At 39.1% G+C, this 17,663-nt stretch overlaps 1 protein-coding gene across 14 annotated transcripts in view; it reads right to left on the reverse strand.

Annotated features, from left to right (window-relative positions):
* Positions 1-17,663, reverse strand: part of LARP4 (La ribonucleoprotein 4) — a 97,834-nt gene that overhangs the window by 60,649 nt on the left and 19,522 nt on the right. For 9 of the 14 annotated variants that reach the window (XM_058308237.2, XM_058308242.2, XM_004453658.4 and 6 more), the window contains exons 2-3: positions 3,411-3,558; positions 2,631-2,786 (exon numbers count right to left, since the gene is read on the reverse strand). In XM_058308237.2, the coding sequence (XP_058164220.1) occupies positions 2,631-2,786; positions 3,411-3,558 (304 nt within the window). The remainder of the gene's footprint in view (positions 1-2,630; positions 2,787-3,410; positions 3,559-17,663) is intronic. The other 5 variants (XM_058308238.2, XM_058308243.2, XM_058308241.2 and 2 more) reach the window with 1 other exon arrangement.

Here is a 17,663-nt window from a genome sequence, read left to right on the forward strand (position 1 = left end):
ATGCACAGTGTTGATGTGCACAAGGAGTGCCCTGCCACGCAGGGGTGCCCCTGCGTAGAGGAGCCCCCTGCTCAAGGAGTGTGCCCCGTAAGGAGAGCCACCCAGAGCGAAAGACAGTGCAGCCTGCCCAGGAATGGCGCCGCACACACGGAGAGCTGACACAACAAGATGACGCAACAAAAAGAAACACAGATTTCTGGTGCTGCTAATAAGGATGGAAGCAGTCACGGAGGAACACACAGCGAATGGACACAGAGAGCACACAACTGGGTGGGGGGGGAAAGGGGAGAGAAATAAATAAAAAAAAAAAACCCAAATCTTTAAAAACAAACAAACAAACAAAAACCAATGTGGAGGGAAGCAGATGTGGCTCAAGTGACTGGTCTCCCGGGTTTGGTTCCCAGGGCTTCCTGGTGAAGACGAGCTGGCCCACACCGTGGAGAGCTGGCCCATGCTGTGGTGACCTGGCAAGCTGACACAACAAGCTTACACAACAACAAAAACAAGAGATAGAGGAAAGACAATGAGAGACACAACAAACCAGGGAGCTGAGGTGGCTCAAGTGATTGAGTGCCTCTCTCCCATGTTTGAGGTCCCAAGATCGGTTCCCAATGTCTCCTAAAGAGAAGACAAGAAGAGAAGACAAGCAGACACAGAAGAATGCACAGCAAATGGACAGAGAGAGCCAACAGCGAGCACAGGTGGCAAGTGGGGAGGGGGTGCAGGGGGAGTAAATAAAAATAAATCTTAAAAAACAGTGTGGAGAAATAGAACACTCATGCATTGGTGGTAGAATGTAAATTGATTCAGCCTCTGTTGAAGACAGTTTGGCAGTTCTTTGGCAAGTTAGATATAGAATTACCATATGACTGGCAATCCCACTTCTAGGTATATATCCAAAGGAATGGAAATATCGAACAGATATTTGCACACCGATGTTCACAGTGGCATTAATCACAATAGCCAAAAGACAGAAGTGTCCATCAACAGATAACTGGATAAGCAAAACGTAGTATATACCATAAAATGGAATATTATTCCACTGTTAAAAGGAATGAAATTCTGATACAGGCTACAATACAGATGAACCCTGAAGACATGCTAAGTGAAGAGACAAAAAAGTACGAATGTTGTGTAATGTCACTGATAGAATAACCAAATAGAGAGTCGGAAACTAGAATACAGGTCACCAAGGTCCAGGGTGGGGGTAGGGAATAGGGAGTTAATGTTTAATTGGTAGAGAATTTCTGTTTGGGGTGATGGAAATGTTTTTGTAATGGATCGTGTGATAGTAGACTGACATTGAATGTAATAAACAGTAGTGAATTATATTTGAATGTGGTTAAAAGGGGGAAATTTTAGTTTGTATGTTACTAGAATAAAAATTTTTTAAAAATTTAAAACAGGACTGTACTACACAGTGAACCCTAATATAAGCTACAGACTATAGTTAATAATGTAATTATAATAATTGTTTCAGCAAAGATACCACACTAATGCAATGTATTAATAGGGAAAACTGCATGTGGGGAGTGGGGTTGGGGGGGTAAAGGTGGCATATGGGAATTATGTATTTTTTGCATTTTTCTGTAAACCTATAACTTCTCTATTAAAAATTATTAAAAATGTATATAGGATCATTCATATATACATATATTCATATATGATCATTCATATATTCATATATGAATCGTTTTAATGCAAAAATAACAAACTCATTACTACTAATTGATTACCACAACACTTAAAACCAACTCTATACTGAAAAGTAATCAATGCTTAGTTATACTATGATCACAGGTAGGGAGTAGAACTCATCACATCTTAGGTTATTATATGGAAGTATCCCTCCTTTCAGATATTAATTTACAAGTCAATAGACCTTAAAAATCTAGTCCAAAACCTTTATGCTAAGTAGGGAAACTGAGGACAATTTGAAGTTGCAGAGCTACTTTTAAGCAGAAATATAAATCCCCACTCTCTATTACACTTAGTTTTCAAAGACCCTTAGAAATAGTTAACAGGTAGTCAGGGGGTGGGGATCATTTTTAGTTTCTTTCTTTTCCTTTTTTTTTTTTTTTTAAGGAGGTACCAGGGATTGAACCTGGGACCTCAGTCAAGGCACTCAACTACTGACCAACACCCACTCCCAAGAACCCATGCTTTTAATTAAAACTTTTCCTGAAAATTGATCCCTGCAATTTCACATTTATTCATAAATGCATTTCACTCTGACAAGTGACAGGAAATTGAAAGAACTTGTAGTATCACTGCTTAATAGACTGAGAAACTTAGATCCTGAAAGGTTATAATTTTTGTCTCACTTTGCCTGTTTTTTTTCCTGTTACCTTCAGTTTTATGCTTTCCTTTAACAGGATCCAATCCTTAAAGTTAACATTCCTTTTAATTACAAATTTCATATTGGAGTATTTGAAGACAGTGTAACAAATATCATTATACTAAATCAAGTTTCTTTTTAACTAAGAAAACTAATCAATGTCATAGGGTAAGTAAGCACCGTAGATAAAGAACTTGATAATATGGGTATCAAAACAATGATACAGAAAATATGAGGGGGAAAAAGCTAGTCTACTGAATTCTTATTTTACAAATAAAACCATAAAGTTTACCAGAAACGTCATATATTTGATAATTCAGATCTTCTGGTCCTAAAATCATTCCATCAGTTGATTCTCCAATGCATGTAGTATTTCTTGTGGTTTCACAAGATGAGGAATACATTACTTCATATTCCTTACACATATCATCTGAAAGCTCTGTATTACCTGTATTATAGAAAATAAACTGAAAGTAAATAGGAATTCTTTAAATCCTATGTTCAGGAACCCAGGGCAGTATGAATTACATAATGAAATTTCTAAAAATTCTATCATTTGGGAAAATGTCCATGTTTTAAGAGTTATGTTTTTAAGAGATAAGTTTAGGCCATTACGGATAAGCTAAAATTGTTAATAACATTAACACTTAGCATAGGGCTATCTATATATGAGACTGCACCACATACTTTATTCTTCTAATTCTCAGAAAATCCTATTATGTAGGTATAATTATTATTTCTTTTATAGATGAGGAAATAAGCACAGAGAAGTTAAGTCATTTACCCAAGGTCAGTGAGTAACTAGCAGAGTCAATGATGGTAGCTCAAAACTCACTTATGAAGACTTATTTATATGGGTTAGATGCCTGACCCAAAGACACAGCCACTATATATAAAGTCAGTGACAACCCAATCATACTGAATATAAATGAGAACTGTATACAAACTATGCAATATAAATTTATAAATGTAATTAATCAAATTACAGAATGTATCCCAAAATTTTATAAACTGGTTTGGCCATACAATTAACCAAAATGTGATTTGTTCTGATGAAATATTTAGGACTTACCCTCAGGATGAGACCCCGATGTGGCTGCTGTTTCCTGCCAAGAGCTTTCAGTTCCATGAGTTACTGGAGTGGCATCACTATTTCCAGCAGGAATTTCTTGCCATACTTTGGCATTAGGATTTAAACTGGTTCCTTTAGATGTTACCTGCTAAATAATCAAAGGATTGATTTATACATTTAAAAAGTCAGTGCATTAAAAAAAAAATAGCTTAACATTATTAAAATGTCAAAATAAAAGTGATTAATAAAAATTAAATAAAAAACTCTCAAGTTAACCAACTTACCAAGGCCACCCTGCATAAAAGGTGACACATCCCATTTTCCCCATTAAGATTTTTAAAGCTTTTTTGACCAAGTTGAAAATATAAATCTTTTTAAGTAGATGAACCTGAAATATGTCTAATATAAAATTTAGCTACCTACACAGTAAGAAAAACCCTATAAATACTATTAATATAAAAACATTCTAACCTACTTGCAAATGTCATAAAAATATATTCTAGCTATTTATGTACCTTTGATAATAGTGTGTGTTTATTTTTGAGTTACCAAGAGGAATTGTCCAGAGTACATATAAATTTTTTGCCAACTAAGCTGTGACAAACACCTTTGAGTTCCTGAATCATTCTATCATTGGAAATTCTATCCCAACTCAAAAACAGAAATTTGCTTTATATTGGAATGCCTTTTCCCATTTATCCTGACTGTATATTCTTGATGTCCACAACCTATTTAACACACTGCCATTTAAAGCAATCTTTTGCATACATTACCTAACTGAAGACATATAAAGAAATGAAAAGCAGAAATGGAATGGTGTAGGCAGAAAGGAATAATATAAAAAAGGTGGAGAGAGAGACAGCCAAGGTAGATAGAAACCCAGGTGCTAGTTCTCCTGAGGGCTGCAGAGACCCACAGGTTCTATGGTCATGGCGGATGGCTCTGGAGTTTAGGGCCATGTCAGTTGGCCCTACTTTGGAGTTTGTGTTCCTGAGTGTGATGGAGTTGGACTCAGATATGACCTTTCTACACATGCCTCTTCTGTTACTTTTACTGGACCCATGGCTGGCGTTGGGGTTGGTGTATACTCAGGAGACCTGAATCTCTGAACTGTCCATGGGATGGCCAGACCCTGGGCCTCAGTAGACTTGCAGCTCCTACCCTCTGGTTTCATGGACTTACCCTGGCCAGCTGACAGGGAAGTGAAGAGGGTCAACCACCACACCAGGGACCCAAGAGTGCCTACAGCTGCAAGCAGGAGAATTGCATCCATCATCCATGTGGAATCTAAGCCTCCTCTTGATGAAGAGGGGGGACTGGACATAACCACCCCAGGGTCCACAGGATGGAGAAATAGAGTATAGATTAGAGGGACTTACTGATGTTCTGCTGGGGAACTATGGTGACTAGTAAGGGAAGAAATTGTAGTAGTGATGTGGAGAGGGTGGCCATGGTGGCTGCTGATGGTAGGCAGATGGAAGAAGAGATATGGTGTGGGGGCATTTTCAGGATTTGGAGTTGTCCTGGGTAGTGCCCCAGGAATGGATGCTGGACATCGTGTGGCCTGTCGTGGCCCACTAGGTGGACTGGGGGAGTGTGGACTACAATGTGGACCACTGTCCATGTGGTACAATGGTGCTCCAGAATGTATTCGCCAGGTACAGTGGATGGAAGAGGTTGTTGATGTGGGAGGGGTGGGGTGGGGGGTATATGGGGACCTCATATTTTTTTAATGTAACATTTAAAAGACAATAAAGAAAAACAAAACAGTAAAAAGGCATGGTAAAAAAAAAAAAAGATGTAGAAACGAAGAAAGAAAGTGGAAGAGGGGTGGAATGTACAAATACTCTTCTCACACTCATCTCACCAAACAGGCCTTTTTAAGTGCAATAATGACCCTTCAAAAAGTTCACACTTTCTCCAGGAAGTTACTTTGGATTGTCTTCCCAGTCCTAGGCCCCTGCCCTGCATGGCAAGCACCAGAAGGTGGATCCAAAGGGCAGGGAATTAACTGAAGCTTATGACCTGCAGATACTAGTTCAGCTTTCATGAAAGATAACTGGCACACACTGAGTCATTTATCAGGAGGCTGTAAAATTCTATCTACCTGGAGGGGGTTCCTACCACTGGCCCTTGCTCAGGGGGTTAATAAAAACAAAACAAAACAAAACAAAATCAACCTTTAAGATCATCAATACCCAAATACGGCCAACCAAAGCAGGCCCCGGATTGCACAGAACTGCAGAGCCCCAAGAAAGATGCTGAATATTCAGCTTCTGGGAGGACTAACTGTACATCCTACAATTGTGTCCCATGAAATTTTCCTGTCCACTTCCAATAAATTGACTTGAGTTTCTTCGCGTGAGTTTCCACACAATACAACTTATAAGACATGTATGAACCTATGAAACAATTTCATTTACATGCTGCTTGCTGTATATTTATTATTATTATTATTACTTCCTTGTGCCAACTGAAAGGAAAGGTTTTGAAACCAACTCTAGGAGAAAGGAAGACTAGAAACTTCATCTTTTTCTATGACATGATTCATTCACATCTTGGAAGCAATGGCTGGGCCTTGAAATGGTGATGATAGTGGGAAGTATTTTATCACTGACACTTTAGTATTGCCAGGCATGAGATAATGAAAAGCACATGACTTTTAGTCAGTTCTATTATGAGTTTTAAAAATTCTCTATGGACAATCACATCCTTACTGCCTGCACAAGGGTAGTATTCTCCTACCACCCTACCTTGCCTTGGTAGGTCACAGTTCTAGAGGTGAATTAATTGATGAGTTTAATTTGTGAATTTAGGTGCAGCTTGATCTCTGAATGATGGCAAAACAGAACTATGAAGACAGCCTAGCCCTCTTGTCATGCCACGGAAACAGTATTTAATTCAATATTAAGCACTGTTAATAAAGGGAAACCTATCTACATACTCTTTTCCTCCCTCTCCTCAATTCTAAGAATTACCACTTATGTCCCTATCCAAGAAAATGGCAGAGAGTGAGACTGCAGCTCTCAGCAGGAGAAATCAAACTTCAAATTTTGAGAAATACAGCAAAAGAGTTTAAAATGCATTTAACAGAGAAATGGCTGTGGCTCAATCAGTTGGGCTCCTGTTTAGCACATGGGAAGCCCTGGGTTCGCAACCCAGGGCCTCCTTGTGAAGGCTGGCTTGCCTGCAGATGCCACTGAGGGCCACCCAGCCCTCAAGCGTTGCAGAGAGCTGACTCAGCAAGGTGACACAACAACAACAAAAAAGGGAGACAATCAAAAACACAGAAGAGCATGCAGCAAATGGACACAGCAGACAGCAAGCAAGCCACAAGGGGGGAGGGGAAATAAAAATAAATAAATACAGACACAGAAGAATACACAGCGAATGGACACAGCACGCAAAAAGACACAAGGGAGGGGGATTAAAAAAAAAAACGCATTTAACGAATAAGCTCTAGTCCTGAAAATGAAAGTGAGAGGGTCACATATCTACTAGTACATGAGTTGTATATGGCTTCAGTAAAACAAAATAGTTATTTTAAGGTAGTTAATCACAACTGAATTCAAAATGGTGTGTAATCTTGGTAAAATTTAACTCATCTGAGTTTCAATTTTTCAACGCCTTAAGAATTAAATTACATTAACGCTTTAAACCTATAACCCTTTTTATAATCATGTTGGTTTTTAATGGAAGACAATTCTTATATCTTACTCTCAAAAGTATACCACACAATGATCCATTACCTCAAAGTCACCAGAAGGAATTAAAAAAAAAAAAAAAATCACTGCAAAGGAAGCTGAAAGTTAAATGTAAACTATTAATGGAATGAAAATAAGCTTTGATAAAAATCACAAGAGATAAATGACTACAGAATACAAAACTTTGCAAAAAAAAAAAACCCTAAAAATAAGGAAAACAAGACAAGAAAAATAACTTGCAAATGTGACAGAAGATATAAAAGTTATATACTTTGATTAGAAAAAGCCCTTGAGAATTAAGTGCCAAGAATATAAAAATAAATTCCAGAAAAAGTAAACATATATGCACACAAATAGGAAAATAAAGTATATTTTAAAAATAATTATAAATTACACAGCCATTCAAAATTATAAAGACACATTACCACATTTTATACAATGTAAAGGGTTACTAATAAAATCACAAATTTGTTTTTAAAAGCTGTTTATAAAAGTATGACACATAAAATATTCTAAGATCCCAACTTTCACAGAAGTTAAAATGTGCAAATATGTGCTTCTTAAGACAAATGAAACATGGAAAATATCAAACTGGAAAAATATTTTCACATAATGGAATGAAAAAAGCATAACCACCACAATAACAGAGGCAAATGTGTTAGCATTTCTGTGGGTAATCTAAGAAATCCTTTACACGTATCATTTCATCTATATCTTCATGCAATCCATTAAAATAAGTACTTTCATGGTCTTTAACAGATTACATCCATTATATATATATATTGTACAGGTACAGAGAAATATACCCAAGTGACAAAAAATGATTATGTGTGAAGTCAGGACTCTTACCCAGGTAGCCTGACTCCAGAACAGAATATTAACTACACAATGATTACAACTCAAGAGTATTACAATTGTCAAAGTGCTCAAAGTATTACAACTGTAAAAGTGCACAAGCAGGGAAGTGGATGAGGCGCAGGCAACTGAGCTCCTGCCTACCACACGAGAGGTCTGTGGTTCGGTTCCCGGTGCTTCCTAAAGAAGACGGTGAGCCAGCATGATGAGCAGGGATGGCAAGCTGACACAACAAGAGACACAAGAAGAAAAATATAATGAGAGACACAACTAAGCAGGGAGCAGAGGTTCCTGGTATCTCCTAAAGAAAACAAGTAGGACAGCAAGCTGACATGATAAGCAGGCACAGCAAACTGACGGCAGCAAACTGACACAACAAACTGACGCAACAAGAGACACAAGAAGGAAAAACAACGAGACACATCAAAGCAGGGAATGGAGGTGGCACAAGTGTTTAGGTGCCTCCCTCCCACATTTGGGGTCCCAGGTTCAGTTTCCAGTGCCTCCTAAAGGCATAGCACACAGGAAGCTCAAACAATGAGGGGGCGGTGAAAATAAAATAAATCTTAAAAACAACAAAAAAACAAAAACAGTACACAAGCATACGGATATGGACTGGAAGGGAACATGACTGTTAAAATAACCAGACCATGGATCTTTTTACTTATAAAACATTCCATTAAAATATTGTATTACAATTGAGTCATTTAAAGTATGAAACTTAAAATAAGAAAGTCACATCTATCAGGGATTTTTCAAACCAGAGCACCAGTGTGTCTAGTACATTAAAACCAAAGATTAGGGCGGTGGACTTGGCCCAGTGGTTAGGGCGTCCGTCTACCACATGGGAGGTCTGTGGTTCAAACCCCAGGCCTCCTTGACCCATGTGGAGCCGGCCCATGCGCAGTGCTGATGTGCACAAGGAGTGCTGTGCCACACGGGAGTGTCCCCAGTGTAGGGGAGCCCCACGCGCAAGGAGTGCGCCCCATAAGGAGAGCCGCCCAGCGCGAAAGAAAGTGCACCCTGCCCAGGAATGGCGCCGCACACACGGAGAGCTGACACAACAAGATGACGCAACCAAAAGAAACACAGATTCCCGTGCCACTGACAACAACAGAAACAGACAAAGAAGATGCAGCAAATAGACACAGAGAACAGATAACCGGGGTCGGGCGGGGGGGAGAAATAAATAAATAAATCTTTTTAAAAAACCACAAAGATTATTTTATGTTTTAGAGACAATTTACTTTATTAGGTTGGTGCAAAAGGAACTGCAGTTTTGGACTGTGAATTTTAAATCACAGTAACTAGGCTCAAACACATCTTTATTAATCAAAACAGGAACCATTACAGCCCACATATTTTTGCCAATGTAGTGTAAAAATTGTGCTTCAGGATTCAACAAACTCTTAGAAAGCATTTTCTGCATCCTGCTGGTTGTGGAAGCATTTTCCCTGCATAACGCTGTATAGATGCCTGAAGACATGGTAATTGATTGGCGAGAGGTGAATACGGTGGATAAGGCAAAACTTCGTAGCCCAACTCGTTTAACTTTTGAAGCACTGGTTGTACAACATGCAGTCGGGCACTGTAGTGGAGAAATAGGCCCTTTCTGTAGACCAATGCCAGCTGCAGGTGTTGCCGTTTTTGGAGCATCTCATCGATTTGCTGAGCATACATCTCAGATGTAACGGTTTCACAAGGATTCAGAAAGCTGTAGTGGATCAGACCAGCTGCAGACCACCAAACAGTGACCAAGACCTTTTTTTGGTACAAGTTTGGCTTTGGGAGGTGCTTTGGAGCTTCTTCTCGGTACAACCACTGAGTTGGTCATTGCCAGTTGTCATATAAAATCAACTTTTTTCACACATTATAATCTGATGAAGAAATGGTTTGTTGTTGCGCAGAATAAGAGAAGACTACAAAATGGTGGTTTTTAAATTTTTCAGTCAGCTCAGGAGGCACCCACTTATCGAGCCTTTTCACCTTTCCAATTTGCTTCAAAGGCCAAACAACCCAAGAATTGGTGACACTGAGTTCTTTAGCAATATCTTGTGTACTTTAAGAGGATCAGCTTTGATGATGGCTTTCAATTGGTCATTGTCAACTTCTGATAACCGACCACTACACTCCTCATCTTCAAGGCTCTCATCTCCTCTGCAAAACTTCTTGAACCACCACTGCACTACATGTTTGTTAGCAGTTCCTGGGCCAAATGTGTTGATGCTGCAAGTTGTCTCCACTGCTTTACGACCCATTATGAACTCAAAAAAGAAAACTGCACGAATTTGCTTTTTGTCTAACATCATTTCCATATTCTAAAATAAATATAAACAGCAAGTAATTAAGTATTAGCCAAAAAAACAAAGAAATACACTTTAAAATGATGTGTAAAAGAACATTTAAGAATGTATGCCAATGTCAAAACAGAAAATTTCAACAATGTAAAACTGCAGTTACTTCTGAACCAACCTAATAGTTTCATACCATTTAATCTGCACTTAAATTTGCAAACATATTAATCATTCTTTGATTCTTTTTTTGCATCTAGAGCATATCTTCTACAATTTTTTTCATTGTTCCTGAAGGACATCACTCTGAATATTTTAGTGATAGTTTATTGGCAGTAAATTCTTTCAAATTGTGGTTTCTCTAAAAATATACTTTAATTTTACTCTCTATCCTTGTATATAAAGAATTCTGACTAGGCATTCCTCCCCAAACAAGATTAAAAATATTCCACTATTTACACTATTGCTGATAAGAAATCAGCTATCAGTAGAGCTGTTATTCCTAATCCCCGTCAATGGTATTTTGCAGTTTTGCTCTCATGAATCTGAGTACGGAATTTTATTATTATTTATTTTTAAATTGTCCTTTTTCAAAATGATACAAAGATCAGGAGAAATGTTACATTAAAAAATATAAGAGGTTCCCATATAACCCCCCACCCCACCCCCACTCCTCCCACATTAACAACCTCTTTCATCATTGTGGCATATTCATTGCATTTGGTGAACACATTTTGGAGCACTGCTGCACTGCACGGATTACAGTTTACATTGTAGTTTACACTCACCTCCAGTACATTCAGGGAGTTACAGCAGGATATATAATGTCCAGCATCTGTCCCTGCAATATCATTCAGGACAACTCCAAGTCCTGAAAATGCCCCCACATCACATCTCTTCTTCCCTCCCCCTCCCCTCAGCAACTACCATGGCCACTATCTCCACATCAATGATACAATTTCTTCCATTGCTAGAGTCATAAGAGTTCTATAGTAGAATACCAGTAAGTCCACTCTAACCCATATTTTATTCCTTCAACTTGTAGACCCTGGGATGGTGATGTCCACTCCACCTCTAAATTGAGAAGGGGCTTAGAACCCACATGGTTGATGGATGCAGTTCTCCTGCTTGCAGTTGTAGGCACTCTTGGTTCCCTGGTGTGGTGGTTGATCCGCTTCACCTCCGTTAGCTGACTTGGGTAAGCCCAACAAATTGGAGAGTAGGAGCTGCACCCTGCTGAGGCTCAGGACCCAGACGGCATATGCCCAGTCCAGAGATTCAAGTCTCCTGAGTATATACCAATCTCAGTGCCAACCACAGGTTCAGTAAAAGTGACAGAAGAGACATGTAGAAAGGTCACATCTGAGTCCAACTCCATCACACTCAGGACCACAAATTCCAGAGTAGGGCCCACTGACAAGGCACTGAACTCCACAGCCATCTGCCATGACCGTTGAGCCTGTGTGTCTTCGTAGCCCTCAGGAGCACCAGTACCTGGGACTGTATCTACTTTGGCTGTCTCTGGGATCCTGATGAGACATGCGTAAACGTGATCCCTCTGATGACCTCCCAACTCTTTTTGAAGTCTCTTAGCCATATAAACTCATTTGTCTTTACCATCTCTCCCTTTTATTCAAGGTCTTTTTCTAGTTTGATCATAAACTGGTGATTGGTAGTAATCCCTCGGCACCAGGGAGGCTCATCCCCAGGAGTCATGTCCCATGCTGGAAGGTAATGCATTTACATGCTGAGTTTGGCTTAGAAAGTGGCCACATTTGAGCAAAATGGAGGTTCTCAGGAGGTAACTCTTAAGGCACCCTGCAGCTCTAGACCTAGTTGAAATTTCAGGCACACAGGCTCATAAGCAGAGTCATCAGTATCAAGGGCTTATCACTGGACCATCCTTCTTCACTAGTCTTTGCCCTTGCACTTGGGGGATTGTTGCTATTCCATTGGGGAACGTGACAGAGCTCCCCTGGCTAGGAACCCGGCACTCCCTCAGTTGTTTGTAACTCTAACTACTATGAAAAATACCCAACAAATATCCGAACATTTTTATATACCCTATATACATGCCCTGGAGAACTCCCTCCCAACCAATTGTCCCCACCAGTGTTCCTCCCTTGCCATAGTTGAACTCCTCTGTGATCCAAAACTTCTTCAAAAATGAAGCCTAATATATTGCCAAATTCAATTAGTAGGAAAATGAAATAGTAATGATAGGTCTGAAGACTAGAAATAGAATACACACTAATTTAGAAAAACTACAGTAAAAAATAAATTGAGGTATTAAAAAATGAAAAATATTATAAAACTGTGTTTTTGACGTTTTGCCTTTCATCACTGTAATAGGTATTGCCCTGTATGTACAGTGGCAAGGCAATTTCTTTCATTCCTTCCTCAGTGTCTGCATCCTTTTTTTTTTTTTTTTTTTTTACTTTTTGTCTTCCAAAATGTTTTAGATCACAGTAAAGTCACATATATAATATAGGGGACTCCCATGTATCCAACATCAAACCCTTTCCCCCTTCCCCAGCAATGATCTTTTTATATGTTCAAGTTATATACATTCTGTTCATTTATAGATCTGTACAGCTGATGTACAGATATTGAAGCATAGCTACCAAACATGATTCTATTTTGGTTTAATTATGGTTTTACATTAGACTGTACACTTTTCTGAATTTTTGGTTACATTATGGTTTACATTTTAGACTATACACTTTTATAAATTTCTGGTAAAATTTAACATGTCCTATATCCATCACTGTATGATCTTGTGGAACACTTGCATTGACCCCCAGTTACCCCTGCTTCCATCTATCCTATTCCTCTCTCCCCCCTTCCCCTTAGGGCCCACAGTGACAATCAAGCTTTGCTGCTTGAAGGACAAGACCCACAGATACTTGCAACAATGCTGAGAGCTTGACAGACTAGACTGTCCTCCCCCAATGGGAGCCAGCAATTCTCTTGAGAGACACCCTTCCCTATGTTTGAGAACATCAGGCCTCCTCAGGATGGGGGTATACCTTCCCACTCACTGTATGGGTCTCCAACCAATGGTATAACACACTATGACAAGATGAGCACTCAAGACACTCCCTAGAAGCCTGGCCTGTGCCAGATGCCCCCCTTTAAGCACCTTAAAGAATGGAATTCTTTATGTAGTCTACTTGGAATTCACTGGACTCTGTATATAACGTGCCTCTCATCAATTCTGTAAAAAATTCAGCCATTATCTCTTCAAATATTGTCTCCCTTTTGCAATTCCAATAAACTAGGCCACACTGCTTCATTCTATGACCCATACCTTAACCTCTAGTTGCATCTGAGTAATTTCTTAAGATCTTTCTTCCAACTCTCCAATTCTCTCTTCAGCTGTTTCTAAGATGCTATTCAACTTGTTCACTGTTTCTAAATGTACTTTTATTTCTCATTTCTTAAAGTTCCTTTTGTTTTTTTCCCCAAATCTATCTGATCATTTTGTTTCTTGATCATCCTCTTCAGTATCTCCTTCCTTTTAAGCATACTAAACATTTACTTTTATATTCTATATCTGATAATTCCAATATCTGCAGTATTTGAAGGTTTGATTTTTGTGATTTGCTATTTCTGCTAAATCATGCTCATAGGGACTTTTTTTTTTTTAATGTCCCAGATTTATGATTTATACTTTAAGTCATTTTCCTTGCAATTTTTTTTAGAAGGAATTTTTGAAGATTGTTTAAATACGCTCTTCAGGAAGGTATTTGTTCTTCTTTTACTAAATGTCTGCCTAAAGAGATTACCAATTCGGAATCACTTTAACTTTAGTTCCTATTCTGCCATCCAATAATTATGCAATCATAGGCCCCAGTTTCTTCATCTTTAAAAATATAACTCCTAATTATCAAAATGTCTTACAGTTTCTACACACCTTGGGCATTGAATTTAATGTATTTGGGTCAATGCTTCATCCTTCCCTCTCGTTATCTCTGTATACCTCTATGTTGTTACCACTGCACTTTAAGAGTTTATTCAAATATGTGTTTTTCCCAACAAGGCAGAGGGCTCAAGGAAGGCAGAAACCAGATTTTCCTTTATATTTTGACTATTAACATAAACCAAACAAGGAGTAGACTCTCAATTGTCTTTATGAATGAAACAGTAGAGGCATATATGCAGAAAAGGAGATAATTTTTAGTAACTATTTGCCCTTCTAATATGCTAGAAGATCAACTAGAATCGATAATTTTGATACCATATGAACATGCAAACAGTACTTGCTGTACCAAAAGCATTTTAGCAAAGGAACTAGAGAGTTTTACCAGTTAATATTCTTAGCTGCAAACAACAAAATCCACTCTGGCTAAATTAAATAAAAAGATAATTAATTAAAGGACAGTGTAACTGCACACTATGTCACTTTGGAAAGGCTGAAAAAACATGCAGAGATAACATCACTCAAAATAATGCTGCAAAAGTGGCTTGAAGAAATCACTACCCCTGTTATTACTAAGCATGAAATGGCAAAACTCAAATCCATTACAAGCTTTATTCCCGCCAGCACCAAAGACACTTATCCATCAAGAAATCAACCTTGCAACTTATTACCTCTACTTAAAGCTGATCACCCCTACTGTGAAATGGAAGGTATCAACAGAACCCTCAATTCCTTAAAATGTGCACTTTCAAACAGAAGTCATCTGCGGGTGTGTCTTATTGGCTCTTAGGTTACATGTGTACATCCATCTAGATACACATATGTACATTCATCTAGATAGAAAAGAATATGAGTACACTAGAGAGGCCTGGCTCATAACATGGGCACTGCTGCAAAAGTAAAAAGCTACTTAAATATTGGAAGGCCCCAGGAAGTGGACTCGGCCCAGTGGTTAGGGCATTCGTCTACCACATGGGAGGTCCACGGTTCAAACCCCGGGCCTCCTTGACCCATGTGGAGCTGGCCCATGTGCAGTGCTGATGCGCACGAGGAGTGGTGTGCCACGCAGGGGTGTCCCCTGTGTAGGGGAGCCCCACACGCAAGGAGTGCACCCCACAAGGAGAGCCGCCCAGCGCGAAAGAAAGTACAGCCTGCCCAGGAATGGTGCTGCACACACAGAGAGCTGACACAGCAAGATGATGCAACAAAAAGAAACACAGATTCCCATGCCGCTGACAACAACACAAGCGGACAAAGACGACGCAGCAAACAGACACAGAGAACAGACAACCAGGACAGGGGTGGAGGGGGAAGGGGAGAGGAAAAAAAAAAAATCTTACATTAAAAACAAAAAAAAAAAACCTGGAAGGCCCCAGGTTAATCTCTTCATTATAAGAGATTAAGGCTAATATTTAATATACAAAATATATTATGTCATACATATTTAACTTATAAGTAAGCATCCAATACTGGGGGATTATGCACCCAAACTTACCTTTTACTGATGATGTGTGCTATTTCATTATACATTTAATAATAAAAATAAAAATAAACCTGAACCATTAACAGATGCCTTTCAGGAGCATACTAACCACCCCTACATCTGATATGTCCCTTGCTAATGGTATCAAGAATAATCACCGTGTAAGGTCTATGAAATATAGAAAAGTAGTACTCATGGGCATATTTACACATTTCACCAGCCTAGTTAAGAATATACACCTAAAGGCCATTAAGAGTGAAAGCCATGTACACAAGGAGACATATCATATATTGCAGCACTGATCCCAAGAGTGAAAAACTGAAAACCACCGAAATGTCCATCTATAGGGGAATGGTTTTATCTTTTAACATGGAAAATTTAACAGTTAAAAAAAATTAACAGGCCAGGAAGTGGATGTGGTTCAAGCAACTGGGCTCCCATATACCATATGGGAGGTCCAGGATTCGATTCTTGGGGCCTCCTGGTGAAGGCAAGCTGGCCCATGTGGCAAGCTGGCCCGAGTGGAGTGCTGGCCCAAGTGGAGAGCTGGTACAGCAAGATAATGCACCAAAAAGAGACAAAGAGGAGAGACAATAAGAGATGCAGCAGACCAGGGAGCTGAGGTGGTGCAAGAGACTGAGCACCTCTCTCCCACTCTGAAAGGTCCCAGGATCGGTTTCCAGTGCCACCTAAAGAGAAGACAAGCAGGCATAGAAGAATGTACAGTGAATGGACAGAGGCAGGGGGATAAATAAACCTTAAAAAAAAAAAAAAAAGGCCTATGTACACTAATGTGGAAAGTGCTCAAAGTCATACTGTTTGGTTTCAACAAAATTAAGTTGAAAAACCATAAGCCCTTGGTTTTATAATTTATGTTAACAAATACATAAAGTCACTTGTATAGATAAATACAAGGCATGTAAAAACATAGAAAAGGCTAGGAGATTACCCATCATGCTGTCAATAATGGTATTAATATTAAAAATTACTAAGATACTTGCCAAACACAGAAAATGTGCAAAGGACAGGTAGGAATAGTTGAATACAAAATATTACTTTTACCCAGAGACTATCACTTTGACAAGTGTGATAAAAGGCAACAATAAAAACACTGCTGTAATTCACGTAAATGAACACCCAACTGTAGAGGATTTCTTTGGTAACTGTATTTCATCCATAAAACAGAATACCTCATAATCTTAAAATCATATTGTACATAGAACTGATAAAAAGGAATACTCTATGTGGATTATACCAACCAAGTCAATTTCCTGGCTTTTACAGTGTTCTACAGTTTTACAGTGTTCTATAGAATGGTATAGTGTGATACCATTCAGGAAAACTGTGCTAACAGACAAAACCTCCCTGTACATTTTTTTTTTTTTTTTTTTTGCAACTTCTTGTGACTCTACAGTAATTCAAAATAAAAAGTTTTTACAACAAATGACAGAAAACTGACTTGGATTCCAATTACTGCTGGGCTGTGTCCTAACCATACTCAGTTCGGCTGGCTTTCCTGAATATAAACGGGAATGTCTAGATACATGTCTAGATTCTAGACATGGGGTTTGCCAAAAGTGACTGCTACTGCTGTTTTCCATGAGTTGGGTTTAAGGTTTTGAAGGTGGAGGATTGACAAGCAGAGGGATCACTTCTATTCCAGAAAAATAGCTAGAGGTCAGGTGCGCACTGTCTGGAGGGCTGCTGTGGGGCTCAAGACAAAGAGAGAGGAACGAAGGAAAGGAATCTCAGCTGACTGAAAATTCCAAGAGTAAAGCTGCAAAACCAGCAGCAGGCAACCATCCTCACACCTTCAGAGAGGAATGCAGTCTCCAGACTACCATGGCTATGGACTGCAGTATGCAAACTGAGGTGGTTGCAGGAGCCCTCTTCTCCAAGAAAGAGGAGAGGGAGGAACACAGCCTACAACAAATTCAAATTTTGGCCAACAAACGTAGTCTGCTTCATCAGATAGGTCACACACTCCCAGACTGGGTG

This window comes from Dasypus novemcinctus, chromosome 12 (assembly GCF_030445035.2).
Source record: "Dasypus novemcinctus isolate mDasNov1 chromosome 12, mDasNov1.1.hap2, whole genome shotgun sequence".
Taxonomy (NCBI): Eukaryota; Metazoa; Chordata; class Mammalia; order Cingulata; family Dasypodidae; genus Dasypus; species Dasypus novemcinctus.